At 45.2% G+C, this 12,500-nt stretch overlaps 1 protein-coding gene across 5 annotated transcripts in view; it reads right to left on the bottom strand.

Moving 5' to 3' along the window:
• fat3a (FAT atypical cadherin 3a) overlaps nucleotides 1-12,500 on the bottom strand; it is a 153,805-nt gene that overhangs the window by 97,370 nt on the left and 43,935 nt on the right. For all 5 annotated transcript variants that reach the window (XM_030381615.1, XM_030381613.1, XM_030381614.1 and 2 more), the window contains exon 2: nucleotides 5,963-9,292. In XM_030381615.1, the coding sequence (XP_030237475.1) occupies nucleotides 5,963-9,272 (3,310 nt within the window). In that variant the 5' untranslated portion in view covers nucleotides 9,273-9,292. The remainder of the gene's footprint in view (nucleotides 1-5,962; nucleotides 9,293-12,500) is intronic.

The raw sequence follows: 12,500 nt of genomic DNA on the forward strand, positions 1-12,500 counted from the left end.
CTAATAAGCTAGAGGAGGCGGTGGCCAGCACCAGACAAAAATAGGTTAACGATATCCGCCTAACAATGTCTGCATTGGCTCCAACTAAAGCTACTGCCGTATCTAAAAAGCTGCTGTGGAGCAAAATGCCAGCAAAATAAGGAAGATGTCCACTGTTTCTTTAAAATGCAGCCATATTCTAAGGCATAATAATTCAATAACCACATTTTTACCTGTATGGCTGTATTAAAGCTCGAAAACGATTCTAGCATTGTGAGAACATCCAAATATTGTGTTAAAGTGTGTGTTATAAACTAAGCCTATCAGATCGACTACGTTATTGCGCTCTTCGCTCTTTCTGAATCTGAAATTAAGCAAAGGAACATCATCCTTTTTGTCATTTCTGTTTGAACTTTATCTTAAAATATATATTAAAGATTCTATTCCACGATTTGGCTGCAGTTTCCTTGGGCGCCGCTATTGTTTGAAGGTCTGCAGACTGTCGTGCTCCTTGTTCACCGTGAACTGAACCTGCCCCCCTAGCACTGGTTGGTTCTATCGTATTTTTATACTGCTTTTAAAAATATGCTTTTCTATTTTTAACAAGATCAAAGACAGACTGATCTGCAGAGAAACAGAATGTGAACTTAAGAGATCAGGAGGCGGCCTCACAAGGCCATCTAGCTTCAGCAGTTTCTGGGTTATTTCTAACATCTAGATGAATAAAATGTGCTTGTCAGACGCCCACACTACGAACTAGAGGCACAAATAGTGGAAAACGGTGCACACACTGATTGGCGTGTGCAACATCTAGCTTGCTGCTATTCATGTCGACCTGAGTGGCATGTACCAGGCTGGAATGATGGACCTATTATCCAACGTACGTTGCATTGGGGTCTCCTGACTTAACGCTCCCTAAGAATGAGACATAAATACCCAACGAGGACCGCACGTTAACCACTTTTCAAATGAAGGGCCCCCAGCCTGAGCCCTGCATCAATAGGCTTATATTCTGTATAAATGTTAAGTATGGTGGAAATAATTTAGACTGATTTTGGAACTGTGCACCGTCGCAATCCGTCTAAAGCTTGAAAAGCCACTTGAAGGCCGCCCTCGTCGGAACATCGTGTTCCGTCATGTTTTAATCTTCTTCTTAATTAACCAAATCTAACGACTCCTAATTTGTGTGTGTGAATAGCAATATTTGGAGTACTGAGGTACACATCAACTTAACACCACTCACTCTAAACAGAAAAGGTTTAACCCAAAGGTTTGAAAAATAAACATAATTTGTGACCTTGCAACAGTTCATCAGTACTCTAGTACTCAATGTACACACACACACACACACACACACACACACACACACACACACACACACACACACACACACACACACACACACACACACACACACACACACACACACACACACACATCAAGCCTGCTGCACTACTTGACAAAAGCACTTGCCTTCCCCTCTCCTGACCCTCCAGTGATGATGAATGCCGCCATTAATCCACTAATTACTGTAATGATAGAACCGCCTGCTCCTTAATGCGCCACTGGCAACAAAACATGTAGTGGCCCGGCCCTGTGGTCCTGTGGCGTGCACTCTAACAGCATTCATGGGAAGGGGGCAGGGGAGTGCATGTGAGTGTGTGTGTGCTGGAAGGCTGAATTCTGGTTCAGAGAGTAAAAAAAATTGCTCCACCCTACCCATCAAGCCTGCTTCTTTCCCACTATAGTTGAACCCCTGAATGGTGCCAATAAGAAAAGCAAGAGAGCCGACACAAAAGCACTGATGAGTGTGTGGACTTTCACATTGAACCTCTGTAAGTTTGGTAGTCACTGTGGTGGTGATGGCGATGAGTTTGGGGGGAGTGGAGCATTGTAAAAGTATGTTTTTGCTTCTTGTTTTTTTTTTTGGATTTGTTTTAATCAAAGTACCTTGTTAATCTGAATTAAATTAGTGAGCAGTCTCGTGTGAGAAACGCGCAAGCTAGCGGTCTGATGTGCACTTACTGTTGAATGTGTGGGTGTGTGTGTGTGTGTGTGTGTGTGTGTGTGTGTGTGTGTGTGTGTGTGTGTGTGTGTCCCACACTCTGCCTGTCCGCCTTGGTGTTTAATCGCGGCTCTACACAAAAAAGCTTCTCAACAAAGCTTGTTTTGTTGTCAAAACAAAGACGGAGGACCTACTCCATGCCGTTAAAAAATGAATCGCCAGAGAATTAGGAGCTGTGAACCTCCCCTCCCGTCTTCGCCTCTCTTTCATTCTCCGTCTCTCGCTTATTTTCCTCCCCTCTCCTCACTCCCTCCCTGCACTCGGAGCACGGTGGTTCCCAAGGATAAGTGACATTGTGATGAAGGGTCTTGATGTGAAGGGCTTCCTACTGAACTGAGGGGGAGGAGGGAGGGAAAAGGTCAACAGCAGCAGGGTGTGTCCTTTCTGAGGTGTGTGTAAGAGAGGGAAAGTGTGTGTGTGTGTGTGTGTGTGTGTGTGTGTGTGTGTGTGTGTGTGTGTGTGTGTGTGTGTGTGTGTGTGTGTGTGTGTGTGTGTGGGTGTGTGTGTGTGTGTGTGTGTGTATGTGTGTGTGTGTGTGTGTACCTATAAATGTGCATATATTTGTGGATTTTGAGGACCTATTCGCGCAAAATAATCTTTCTTCGATAAAGACTTGAATGCATAAAGAAACTTCCACAATGATTTTTTATCTAAACATGAATCTGTATTGGAATGGTAATCATATTGTATTGACCGTTTCTTCTATGAAGGAAAGCCTCACCAGTACATCGTGTCAAGTTTTTTAACCTGTAACAATGTTACCTGCACTATCCCTGACAAACAAGTTCAAAAATAAAAGTTAAGTAGGTGATGGGAAGACATTCCATCCCTTTTGCCCTAATGGTCTTCTTGTCGGCATATAACACTTAGAGTGGTGAATATAAATATAAAATTCTTGAATGATGATACTATGTCAAAGACTAATGCGGTTAGTACACATCGACCATATATCAAATATCAAGAGTGCTGTAAAATAGAATCACAAGGTCAGCTCCTAAAGTCTAACTAGGATTGTATGGCCACTCGCAGAGTCTTGTATACTTCAAATTGAGAAAAAGTTGATCATTTCCATAGCTCCGAAACATACAGCCTAGAAGCACTCGGTAAGAAGCACTAGTGTTCACTTGTTGCGCATCTATTTGCAGGGAAAGTAAATACTCGTATGGGTCTCAAAAGAGAACTCAAAGTGGTCATGATGATCAATGGCCGCGTTTCAACTGTAATAACTTTAACCCGGAACTAGGAACCTTTGCAGGAACTAAGTGCGTTTCCACCGCAGGAACCAGGGTCTAAATTAAGTTCCAGGGCCATTCTTTTACTGGCAAAAACGCCCTGCTCGGGGATTAGAACTTGCGGGGCTTGCAGCGTTGAACATCCCTGAATTGTTGAGTTATCAAAGCTTTTTATTTGAAGCTCCTTTAATATCTGCAGCAGCAAATCGAAAAAATGTTGTTCACTTCCAAACGCAGTAAATCACACAGTCCTCTCATTGCATCAATAGTAGTTATTTACATTCATATAATTATAGCTTTCTTTCTCTTTTTAATATTGATCCTTCATCTCAATAGCAGTGGGCACTACAAGCCACCGTTAACTTGAATACTAACCTACTTGAGTACAGAGCGTAAGCTTTTTTGTGTCCTTTATTACTGAACCGTCTGAGTCTTAACACCGTGGTGGAGACGCAGACAACAAGGGTCTGGGGGAACCTTCAGTCCCTTGTAGTTCCCAGGACTGAAAGTTCTGTGTAATTTAGGGTGGAAACGCGGCTTTGCATGCATATTAGACAAACTAATGAGTGAATACGCTTATAGCAGTGCTCTTCTGCTGCTCTTCCCTCTGTGTTTTTGTCACAACATCGCCGTGGTTCAACGGGCGGGTCTGACTAATAACCTCATGCACTGTACACTCATGTTGTGCACGTTGTTGACTGTTCACGATGCTGTGTATGTGTGTGTGAATGTGTGTGTGTGTGTGTCTGTGTGTGTGTGTTGCTGTGTGTGTTTGCATGTGGATCGGCGTGCACAGGTGTGTGCTCCTGGGTGTGTGTGTGTGTGTGTTTGTGTGTTTGATAGAGAGAGAGAGAGGGAGAGAGAGAGAGAAAGAGAGAGGAAGGGGTGCCAGAGTAATGCTCTTTAAGTTGTAATTGCATTTGTAGTGTTTCCTAGCGCCTCCTCCCTGATTTATGAGGCTTGCCATGGCTCAGCTAACAAGGACCATAAATTCTCCTTTCTGCTCTGCCCCTTGTTCATCACCTAGGGACCAGAACTCTGGCTCGCACGGTGTGTTGCTACGTCGGTCGCGGTGTACTGGAGCAGGGACACAGTCGCTGCATTTGCGTTGTAAGGGTTTACAGTTTGATGTCAAATTTCTTAAATGGTCCAGCCAAAACTGAGGTTGACAAACGCAGGACAGAAAAAAGTACCAAAAAACCAAATGTATGCACATGTACAATTGTAATAATTGTCACAAATAAAATTTGTCACTGTTGAAATACTGAAGTACAGAACATTGCGTCTGAAGAACCCGAAACGCCCATAGACTTCTCTCTGCGAAGTTCTGCAAAATTAAAAAAGTGAAACTGCTTATACTTTTCTAAATATTAACTATTAAAGCACTGGTTCCACAACAAGCTGTGTACATAGACTGGCATTTACGCTTTTGTGTAAAATCTAATAAAATACACAAGATAAAGCTTAGACAGAGCCTTTAAAGTTTCCTCACATAGAGATATGAGAGTACGATACCTGGCATTGAGAGAGATAACAGCTGGCCATGGAGAATGGATTGAAAAAGTAGGATTTAAAAATGAGTCATTTTTTGTATGACATATTGCATTTACTCTCAATCTGTGAAACCACCCTTTTGTCAGGGGAAAAAAAAGTGATATGACAAAACGGAATTTCTCATATCACTGGTGTAGTTATCTGTTGTATTCTCGGTATGATACTTTGTAATTCAATTTATACGCAGTTCACTGAAAGCATATGATAGCTCTTTAGACCTTGATGACAGACACAGTTCCTGTTCCTAACCGTAACCCTTGTTTTGTAAAACTAGCCTGCTCAATACAGAACCAATTCAAAAGATTTTGTTCACAGGGCTACCTCAATTGTCACGGTGTAATAAATCTGCCTCGTACCTTTTGTCTTATTCTGATTCCACAACGTGCTGTTGCAGCAGGATAAGAATCGGATCGTATGTAGAGTATAGCCTACTGCTGAAGATGTAAAGGCAATCTAAAAGTGTCATGATCATTTACAGCTAAAGCCGGACGCAGGCTTTAAGGTTAAAGCCCTGCTGATATACACTCTGCTTCCCTATCTGTCGAATAGATCCTGCATATTTCTCCTCATTAACAGAACATGGATGAAATACACAGGCTCCTCAGGTTGCTAATCATTTTTTTTTCCTTTTTATGTTTTTTTGGACACCATCACTATCACTAAAAATAATGATTTACTGGTTCAATATAAAGAACAAACGTTTCGACCTGCCAGTCCTTTGCCTGTATGAGTGCATGTGAAGAGTTTTGACAAAGAAAAATATATTATTGTAAAAGTTGAATGGTTTGAAGAAATATAATAAATAAATAAATATTTTGATTAATAAATGAGTAGCTCGCAATTCACAGGCAAGATTAACATTTAAATGAAAAAAGTAATGAACCTCTAGGTTAAATATTGTGGGAGGAGATTGGTGCCACAGTTTGTAGAGAATAATTGAGAAGAAAGATCTAAATGATAAAACCTAAAATGAAAATAAGATGAGCGTTGCCTAGCATCGTTCACCTAATTATTGAGCAAACATGACTAGTTTGTATTTAGATACATTTGTTGTTTTTAAACCTAAACTTAACAACATTTGTGATCGCAGATACTACGATCACAGACTTAGATTTTATAACTGAGCACTTACCAGTCTCTTCATCGATGGCAAATCTCCCCAAGCCACTCCCGTCACGGATAGAATACTGCACTTCCCCATCTCTGCCAACGTCATCATCGTGGGCGGTGACCTGGACAACAGTGGTTCCGATCCGCGCGTTCTCCTTCACTGTCCCGGTCAGTGCAAAGTGGGAGAAGTAAGGAGCATAGAGGTTCTCATTGACATCCACCACCTCCAACTCCACAGAGGTGACAGAGAGGAGCGAGACAGGCCTGCCCTTGTCTTTGGCTCTAACAGTGATGTTGTAGAGCTGTTGGGTCTCATAGTCGAGCTCCTTCATCAGTCGAATGGCCCCGCTGGTTTTGTCCACTTCGAACCTGCCGTTATAGTCGTTTGTCAGTGAGTAGCGGACCTGGCCGCCTTGGCCCAGATCTGGGTCCTGGGTCTCCAACCAGGCCACCACTGTCCCAAAGGGAAGGTCCTCCAGAGCCCTGGCGTTGTAGATGCTAGGGATGAACGCCGGGGGACAGTCGTTAATGTCCTCTAGAGTGATTTGCAGTGAGGTCACAGAGAACTTTTGCTGTCCTTTCTCTGCCTTGTCTCTGGCCTCGATTCTCAGGTTGAATGAGGGGGACAACTCTCTGTCGAGCTGGCCTGCCACATACACGATGCCATTGGTGCTGTTGATGCTGAACTGCGTAGTGCTGGTCAGAACTGAATACACAATTTCCCCATTGGGACCAGCGTCTCTGTCAGTGGCCTCCACCTGGATAACGTCGGTGCCTAACGCAGTGTTTTCAGGGACTGTGGCTCTATAGCCACCTTCTTGTAAAAACTGGGGTGCATTATCATTAGCATCTTCTATGTATATAGTGAGTAAACGCCAATTATTCTTTTGTGGTAGGCCAAGATCATATATGGTGAGGTTGAGGAGGTAATGATCTCTCTTCTCTCTGTCCATAGGCAGAAAGACACTAATAAGACCAGTCTCCATGTCCATAGTGAAGCAACTGTCTGTGTTTCCGCCTGAAATGGTGTACAGAATATGACCATTGAAGCCTGTGTCACCATCATTGGCATTGACCTTGAAAACACTGGATCCAACTTGCAGGTCCTCACGCACTGCAATGTCAGTGGGAAAGGCCTTATCGAACTGAGGGGTTTGTCGATTCACAGAGAACAGGTCAATAAAGCCTTCCTCAATTTTCGCCTTGGTGCTAGCTTTAGACTTCTTCAGCAACTTTTCTGCTAACCTTTGAGCTACCCTGGTCTCCTTGCAGTTAAAGGCTTTGGGGGTAGATCTTCCCTGTACAAGGGATATGTTAACAAACATGGGGTCAGAAAAGTTCTCACCATCTGTGGCAGTTATTTTGAGGTAAAAAACCCCATTTGTTGGACTTGCAGTGGCAAGGGATTGTTGCAGAGTTAGAACCCCTGAATCTGGGTTGAGGTTGAAGTATCCCCGCTCGTTTCCTGAAAGGATCTTGTACTTTACCAGCTCCAACTCATCTATATCAATGGCAGACATTGTGGTTATCACTTCATCCACAGTGAAATCCTTGGAGACCGCCCCTTGGCATGCCACTTTCTCAAATAAGGGTTTGTTGTCGTTCATGTTTTCCAGATGGATGGTTACATTGACCTCACTCTCTCGTCTGTAAGGGGATCCCCAGTCTGAGGCCCTGACGACAAATACATAGCTTTCAGTAGAGGATTCAAAGTCAAGCTCCTGAGTGCTACTAACAATGCCTGAAAACTGGTTGATTTTGAAGGGGAGAGGTTGCAGACTAGAAATGCTGTAGGTGATGTAGCCATTTTCTCCCCTGTCCTCATCCACTGCGTAAACTGTGAGCACATTGGTCCCTATTGGAACACTCTCATTGACAAAAACCTCATAAGAGGACTGGGAAAATGTTGGCGTGTTGTCATTTGCATCCTTGATGGTGACTGCAACAGAAACCCTAAGATCACTGTCTACCTCTAATACTTCAAGATTAAAAGCATTTTGGGGAACCTGAGTAAACCAGTGGGCAGTGGAGATAACACCCGTCATAGTGTTCATCTGAAAGAAGGCAGAGTCAGCTGAGGGAGTAAGGATATATTTTGCATCATCCGGCTCTGGATTGATTTTAATAGCTCCGACAATTGTGCCCGGGGGTGAAATTTCATTTAAACTAATTTCATATGTCTCCTGCTTAAATGCAACTTCCACTGCCTGCAGTTTCTTAACTGTGATGCAAACCAACTTGATGTCAGATAACTTTTGCGGTGTCCCTCTGTCTCTAGCCTGGAGGGTGAGGTTAACGCCATGGGGGTTACTCTCCCAGTTAACGTCCTTGGAGGCCTTAATTGTAAACTCTTTTTCCTCCGATCTCTCCAGGAAAAACAGTTCTGAGGGGTCTCCCCCCACGATGGCCACCAACTCGATCTCTCCGTTAATCCCTTCGTCCTGGTCGTCCACCGTGACCACAGCATACACAGGATCTTTATCTAGCCCTGAGGGAACGTGCGTGACCACGGTCATGGAGGGGGCGTGCTCGTTCAGACGCTCCACGTGGACAAAGAGTTTAGCTGTGCTGCTGACCCCGTTGTTACCGTACAGCTTCATCCCGCGGTCTACCGCCTGTATCTCCAAGTCATAGCGGCTCTGCTCGTCCACGTTGAGTTTCCCACTTAGGGAGACCACTCCACTGGTGGGATGCACGGCAAAAAGCTCCATCTTCTCCTTGAAGAAATAGTAAAACTCCCCGTTTGAACCGATGTCCGCATCCGTGGCAGTGACTTGTGCTATGCTAGTCCTAAGAGGGGTGCTCTCCGCTATCGTAACAGAGTAAGTGGTCGGCGAGAACAAGGGCCGGAGGTCGTTCATATCTAAGACTTGGAGGCTGACTTTGGTCCAAGTCTCCATGAGGGCCTCACCTTTCACTGAAGCCTTCACTGTCAGAACGTAATTATCCTGTATCTCCCGATTCAAGATGGCCGCGTTTCCACCTTTAGTCCTAATGCGCAGAAAGCAGAAGTCCCCCAGAACATATTCCTCTGCTTTGAAAAAGCCTTCATCATCCCCTGAGGTAATCCTGTATCGGATATCCCAGGAGCGCAGGGCTATGTGGATGCCCATTTTAACTTTACTGTTGGTGTAGGTGCGTGCAGCTGAGTTTTCATAGACGGTGGCATGGTAGACAGCCTGTGTGAAGCCGAACAGGGGGACTTCCTGGGGAGTCCCTTGGGCATCCTGGCAATGACAGGAGGGCGGCTGGAAGAGCAGCAGTGGCAGGAGCAGGGCCAGGTGGAGAAGAGGGGCACACATGCCTGCCCACTGGCCCATTTTTACATCCATGCCATCGTCACTCGTCCATCCTACAACAAGAGAAAGGAACAGAGAGAGAGAGAGATGTTAGCCACAGGACTGGAGCAACAGGGCAATGTGGGGGAGGAAGGATTTACAGCGAACAAAAGATACACCACGTAGCCACAACTTCCCCTTTGACCCTAGTACCCTGACAGACTACTAATTGTCCATTGGATCGCAAAGATTGATCGGAGGCAGTGGGGGTTAACGGCATGCAGAGTAACCTGGCAACCACACAGGGAATGACATCATTGTAGCGTGGACTCTGTGGACACTGACAGTCAATTGCAAGTTTCAGAAAAACCAGAGGCGGTTTAGGAAGGAACAAAATAATTGCACGGCTAGCAAAAGGAGTGTAACATCACCAAAGTACACACCAAAGAAAACACACAAACCTGCGTAGCAAGGGATAGAATGACAGGCCTGCCTTATAGTGACCCTATCATAACCCTTTTCCTGAAGTACAAGAGAGTAGCCTCCGAAGCATGTCATATCTCTGGAGGCTAACCAGATATGGTTTTGAAACCATATCTGAACCATATCTGAACCATATTTGAAACCCAAATTGCTGTTGTGTTTAAATTTTGCACAAAAAAAATTAAAATACTATTCCAAAGTAAGTAGCCACAAATATGTGCCAAACTGGGCAATGAGAAACCCCTGCTCTGGTAACTGCCATGTTGTGGTGCTGGGAGCACCGCAGCGGTCTGCGTTCTGATGACTTGGCACTTTCCACCACAGTGGATGCAGTGGACAGAAAAGAAAAGTGGACATGGTCTGACTGTGCTGACGATAACATACACACAAGCATGCCCACCACACACGATCACTATCTCACACACACACACACACACCACACAAAACCCACATAACCTTGTATGATTCTATATACAAAAGCTAACTCTACAAATGTAATTTACCCTTGTCCACATATTCACATTTTCCATTTCACTAACTTCTGACCTCAAAAAAGCCCAAAGAAGAATAAAAAAATACATCGGAAATCAGTAGCCAAACCACCTCAGCTGAAACAATGCAAACCGCCATCCAACCCTGCATTTAAATGCACTTCATCAGCCAGTCGCGGAACAAAGGTTTGATTCCACCAGAATGAGCTGCCAAAAACAGCCCTGTGCTATTTTTGCTGTTTTCATCTGACCCTAAACTGTCATCATCTTGTCAAGTTTTCACTTTTAGTTTGATGATGGAGAAGTGCGTGGCGGGCTGCGTACAATGGAGGGAGACAGAGGTATTGAGATGGGGGCGGGAGACGCAAGATATGTAAAAACAAAACCACTCCTTTCTCTCTTCGAGTCAGCACTTTGTTGAGTCTCCTCTCGTGTGTGAAAAACATATATTAGCCAGACAGAGAGTATGCAGAACTCAGGCACAATAAGAGCCAAGGCATGTGCCTGTGTGTCTACACAACTGGACAATACATGAGTGTGTCTGTATATTGTGTTTATGCATACCATGTGTGTATTGATCCTTAGGGACAGATGGGTCATACTATATATATATAAGGGTTTCGTTCGTTTTTGCAGCATTTCAGTAAGAGGTACCTGGCACGACAGCTTATTAGTGTTAAAGGGATAGGGGCCGGGGGGGCGGCTGGTGTGGGGTTAAGGCCCCGCCGTATAATGCATCCAGCAGTCTGTTAGTGCTATTACAGGCCCCTTGTGATGACTCCTCCGGGCCGGTCTGGAGTACTTCTCACCTTACCCTGTGAGGACCCTGTCGGCCCCCAACCCCGGAGGCCCTCGGCGGGCCGTGGGGCCCCGCGAACACCAGGCTAGTCCAAACACGGAAAATTATACTCTTGGCCTTGCGGATTACGGACAATGTTATGCTTCTGGTTATATTGGCATCGCACGTCTTGCCAAACTGCAAGCGATGGCATCGATGGCTGAAAGAAAATAGATGGGGGGGATCCAGGTTCCGCTGGCTGCATGTGGCATTGAGTCCAGCTGTGTAAATACTGTGACCGAGTCTTGATTTTACAGGATCGGGCCGTCTAAGGAATCCCACAGCGTCCATTAAGGCTGCCCATTCCGCCACACCCATAATCACATATTTAGCTCCATCCGTGCACTGCTGCTGTTCCGTTCGCTAGCGGCGCACACAGTTTGGTGGGGTTCAACGAGACACATGCCCAGCTCGCTCTGAGCAAGGCAATAGATGTCAGAGCATCGTTAAGGCGAGGTCAGAGGCGACATTAACCCTGAGGAAAAAAGATACTCAAGGGGGGAGAAATCGATTCTTTCATACATCGAGAATCGGTGTCTATCGTTTTGATTGCTGTATGTGATCACTTCTTGTTTGCTGTGAGCGTATGAGTGGGAATAAATTCTCAGAGGCGAGTGAAAGCCAGGGTCAGAAAAAACTGCTCCAGCATCATGACGGCAAAAATTTCCTCAGCTCACCCTTCATAATTGACACTCTTGTTTCTATAAGAGGAAATCCCACAAGCCACGGCCTGCATTTACAGTCTGTAACACACAAATTCACACACGCACACACATTCACAAAAAGAAACACATGCATGGACACACAAAGACACACACACACACACAGATGCGCCATGAGAGATGGCAACGCTGCGAGAGATGATGGTTGGCCACAATGACACCCCACTTAGTGTCAGCTCTAAAGCACCCTCTCATTAGCGTCTCGTTGCGCAGGCTAATTTGCGTTGATTTGTACATCGGCTAAACACCCACCACATGCCTCCACGCCCCAGGACCAACACCACCACTGGCCGTCGAGGCGGGTGGGAGAGGGGTGGGCTTGATCGGGAAAGAGCATGGGGACAGCGCGCCGGCGGGACCACACACTCATGATGACAACAATGTTTCCACGACATGAGTGGCTGTGAAAACCTCAACAACAATGACATTGACAATGGATACAATGCTAACACAACAACAGGAATTGTACTTGTTGCTGCGGATTTTATTTATTTACTTATTAACCACGCCCAATGCTGGTTCTTCACAACAAGGTACAACAAGAACATCATGGCAGACATGCTGACACAGCAACACACACAGCACACACACACACACACACACACACACACACACACACACACACACACACACACACACACACACACACACACACACACACACACACACACACACACACACACACACACACACACACAGAGCACAGAGAGGAGGAAGCCAGTATGATTGGAAAGTCTACAGCTTGGAC

The sequence above is a fragment of the Gadus morhua genome, chromosome 16 (genome assembly GCF_902167405.1).
Source record: "Gadus morhua chromosome 16, gadMor3.0, whole genome shotgun sequence".
NCBI classification, from domain to species: Eukaryota; Metazoa; Chordata; class Actinopteri; order Gadiformes; family Gadidae; genus Gadus; species Gadus morhua.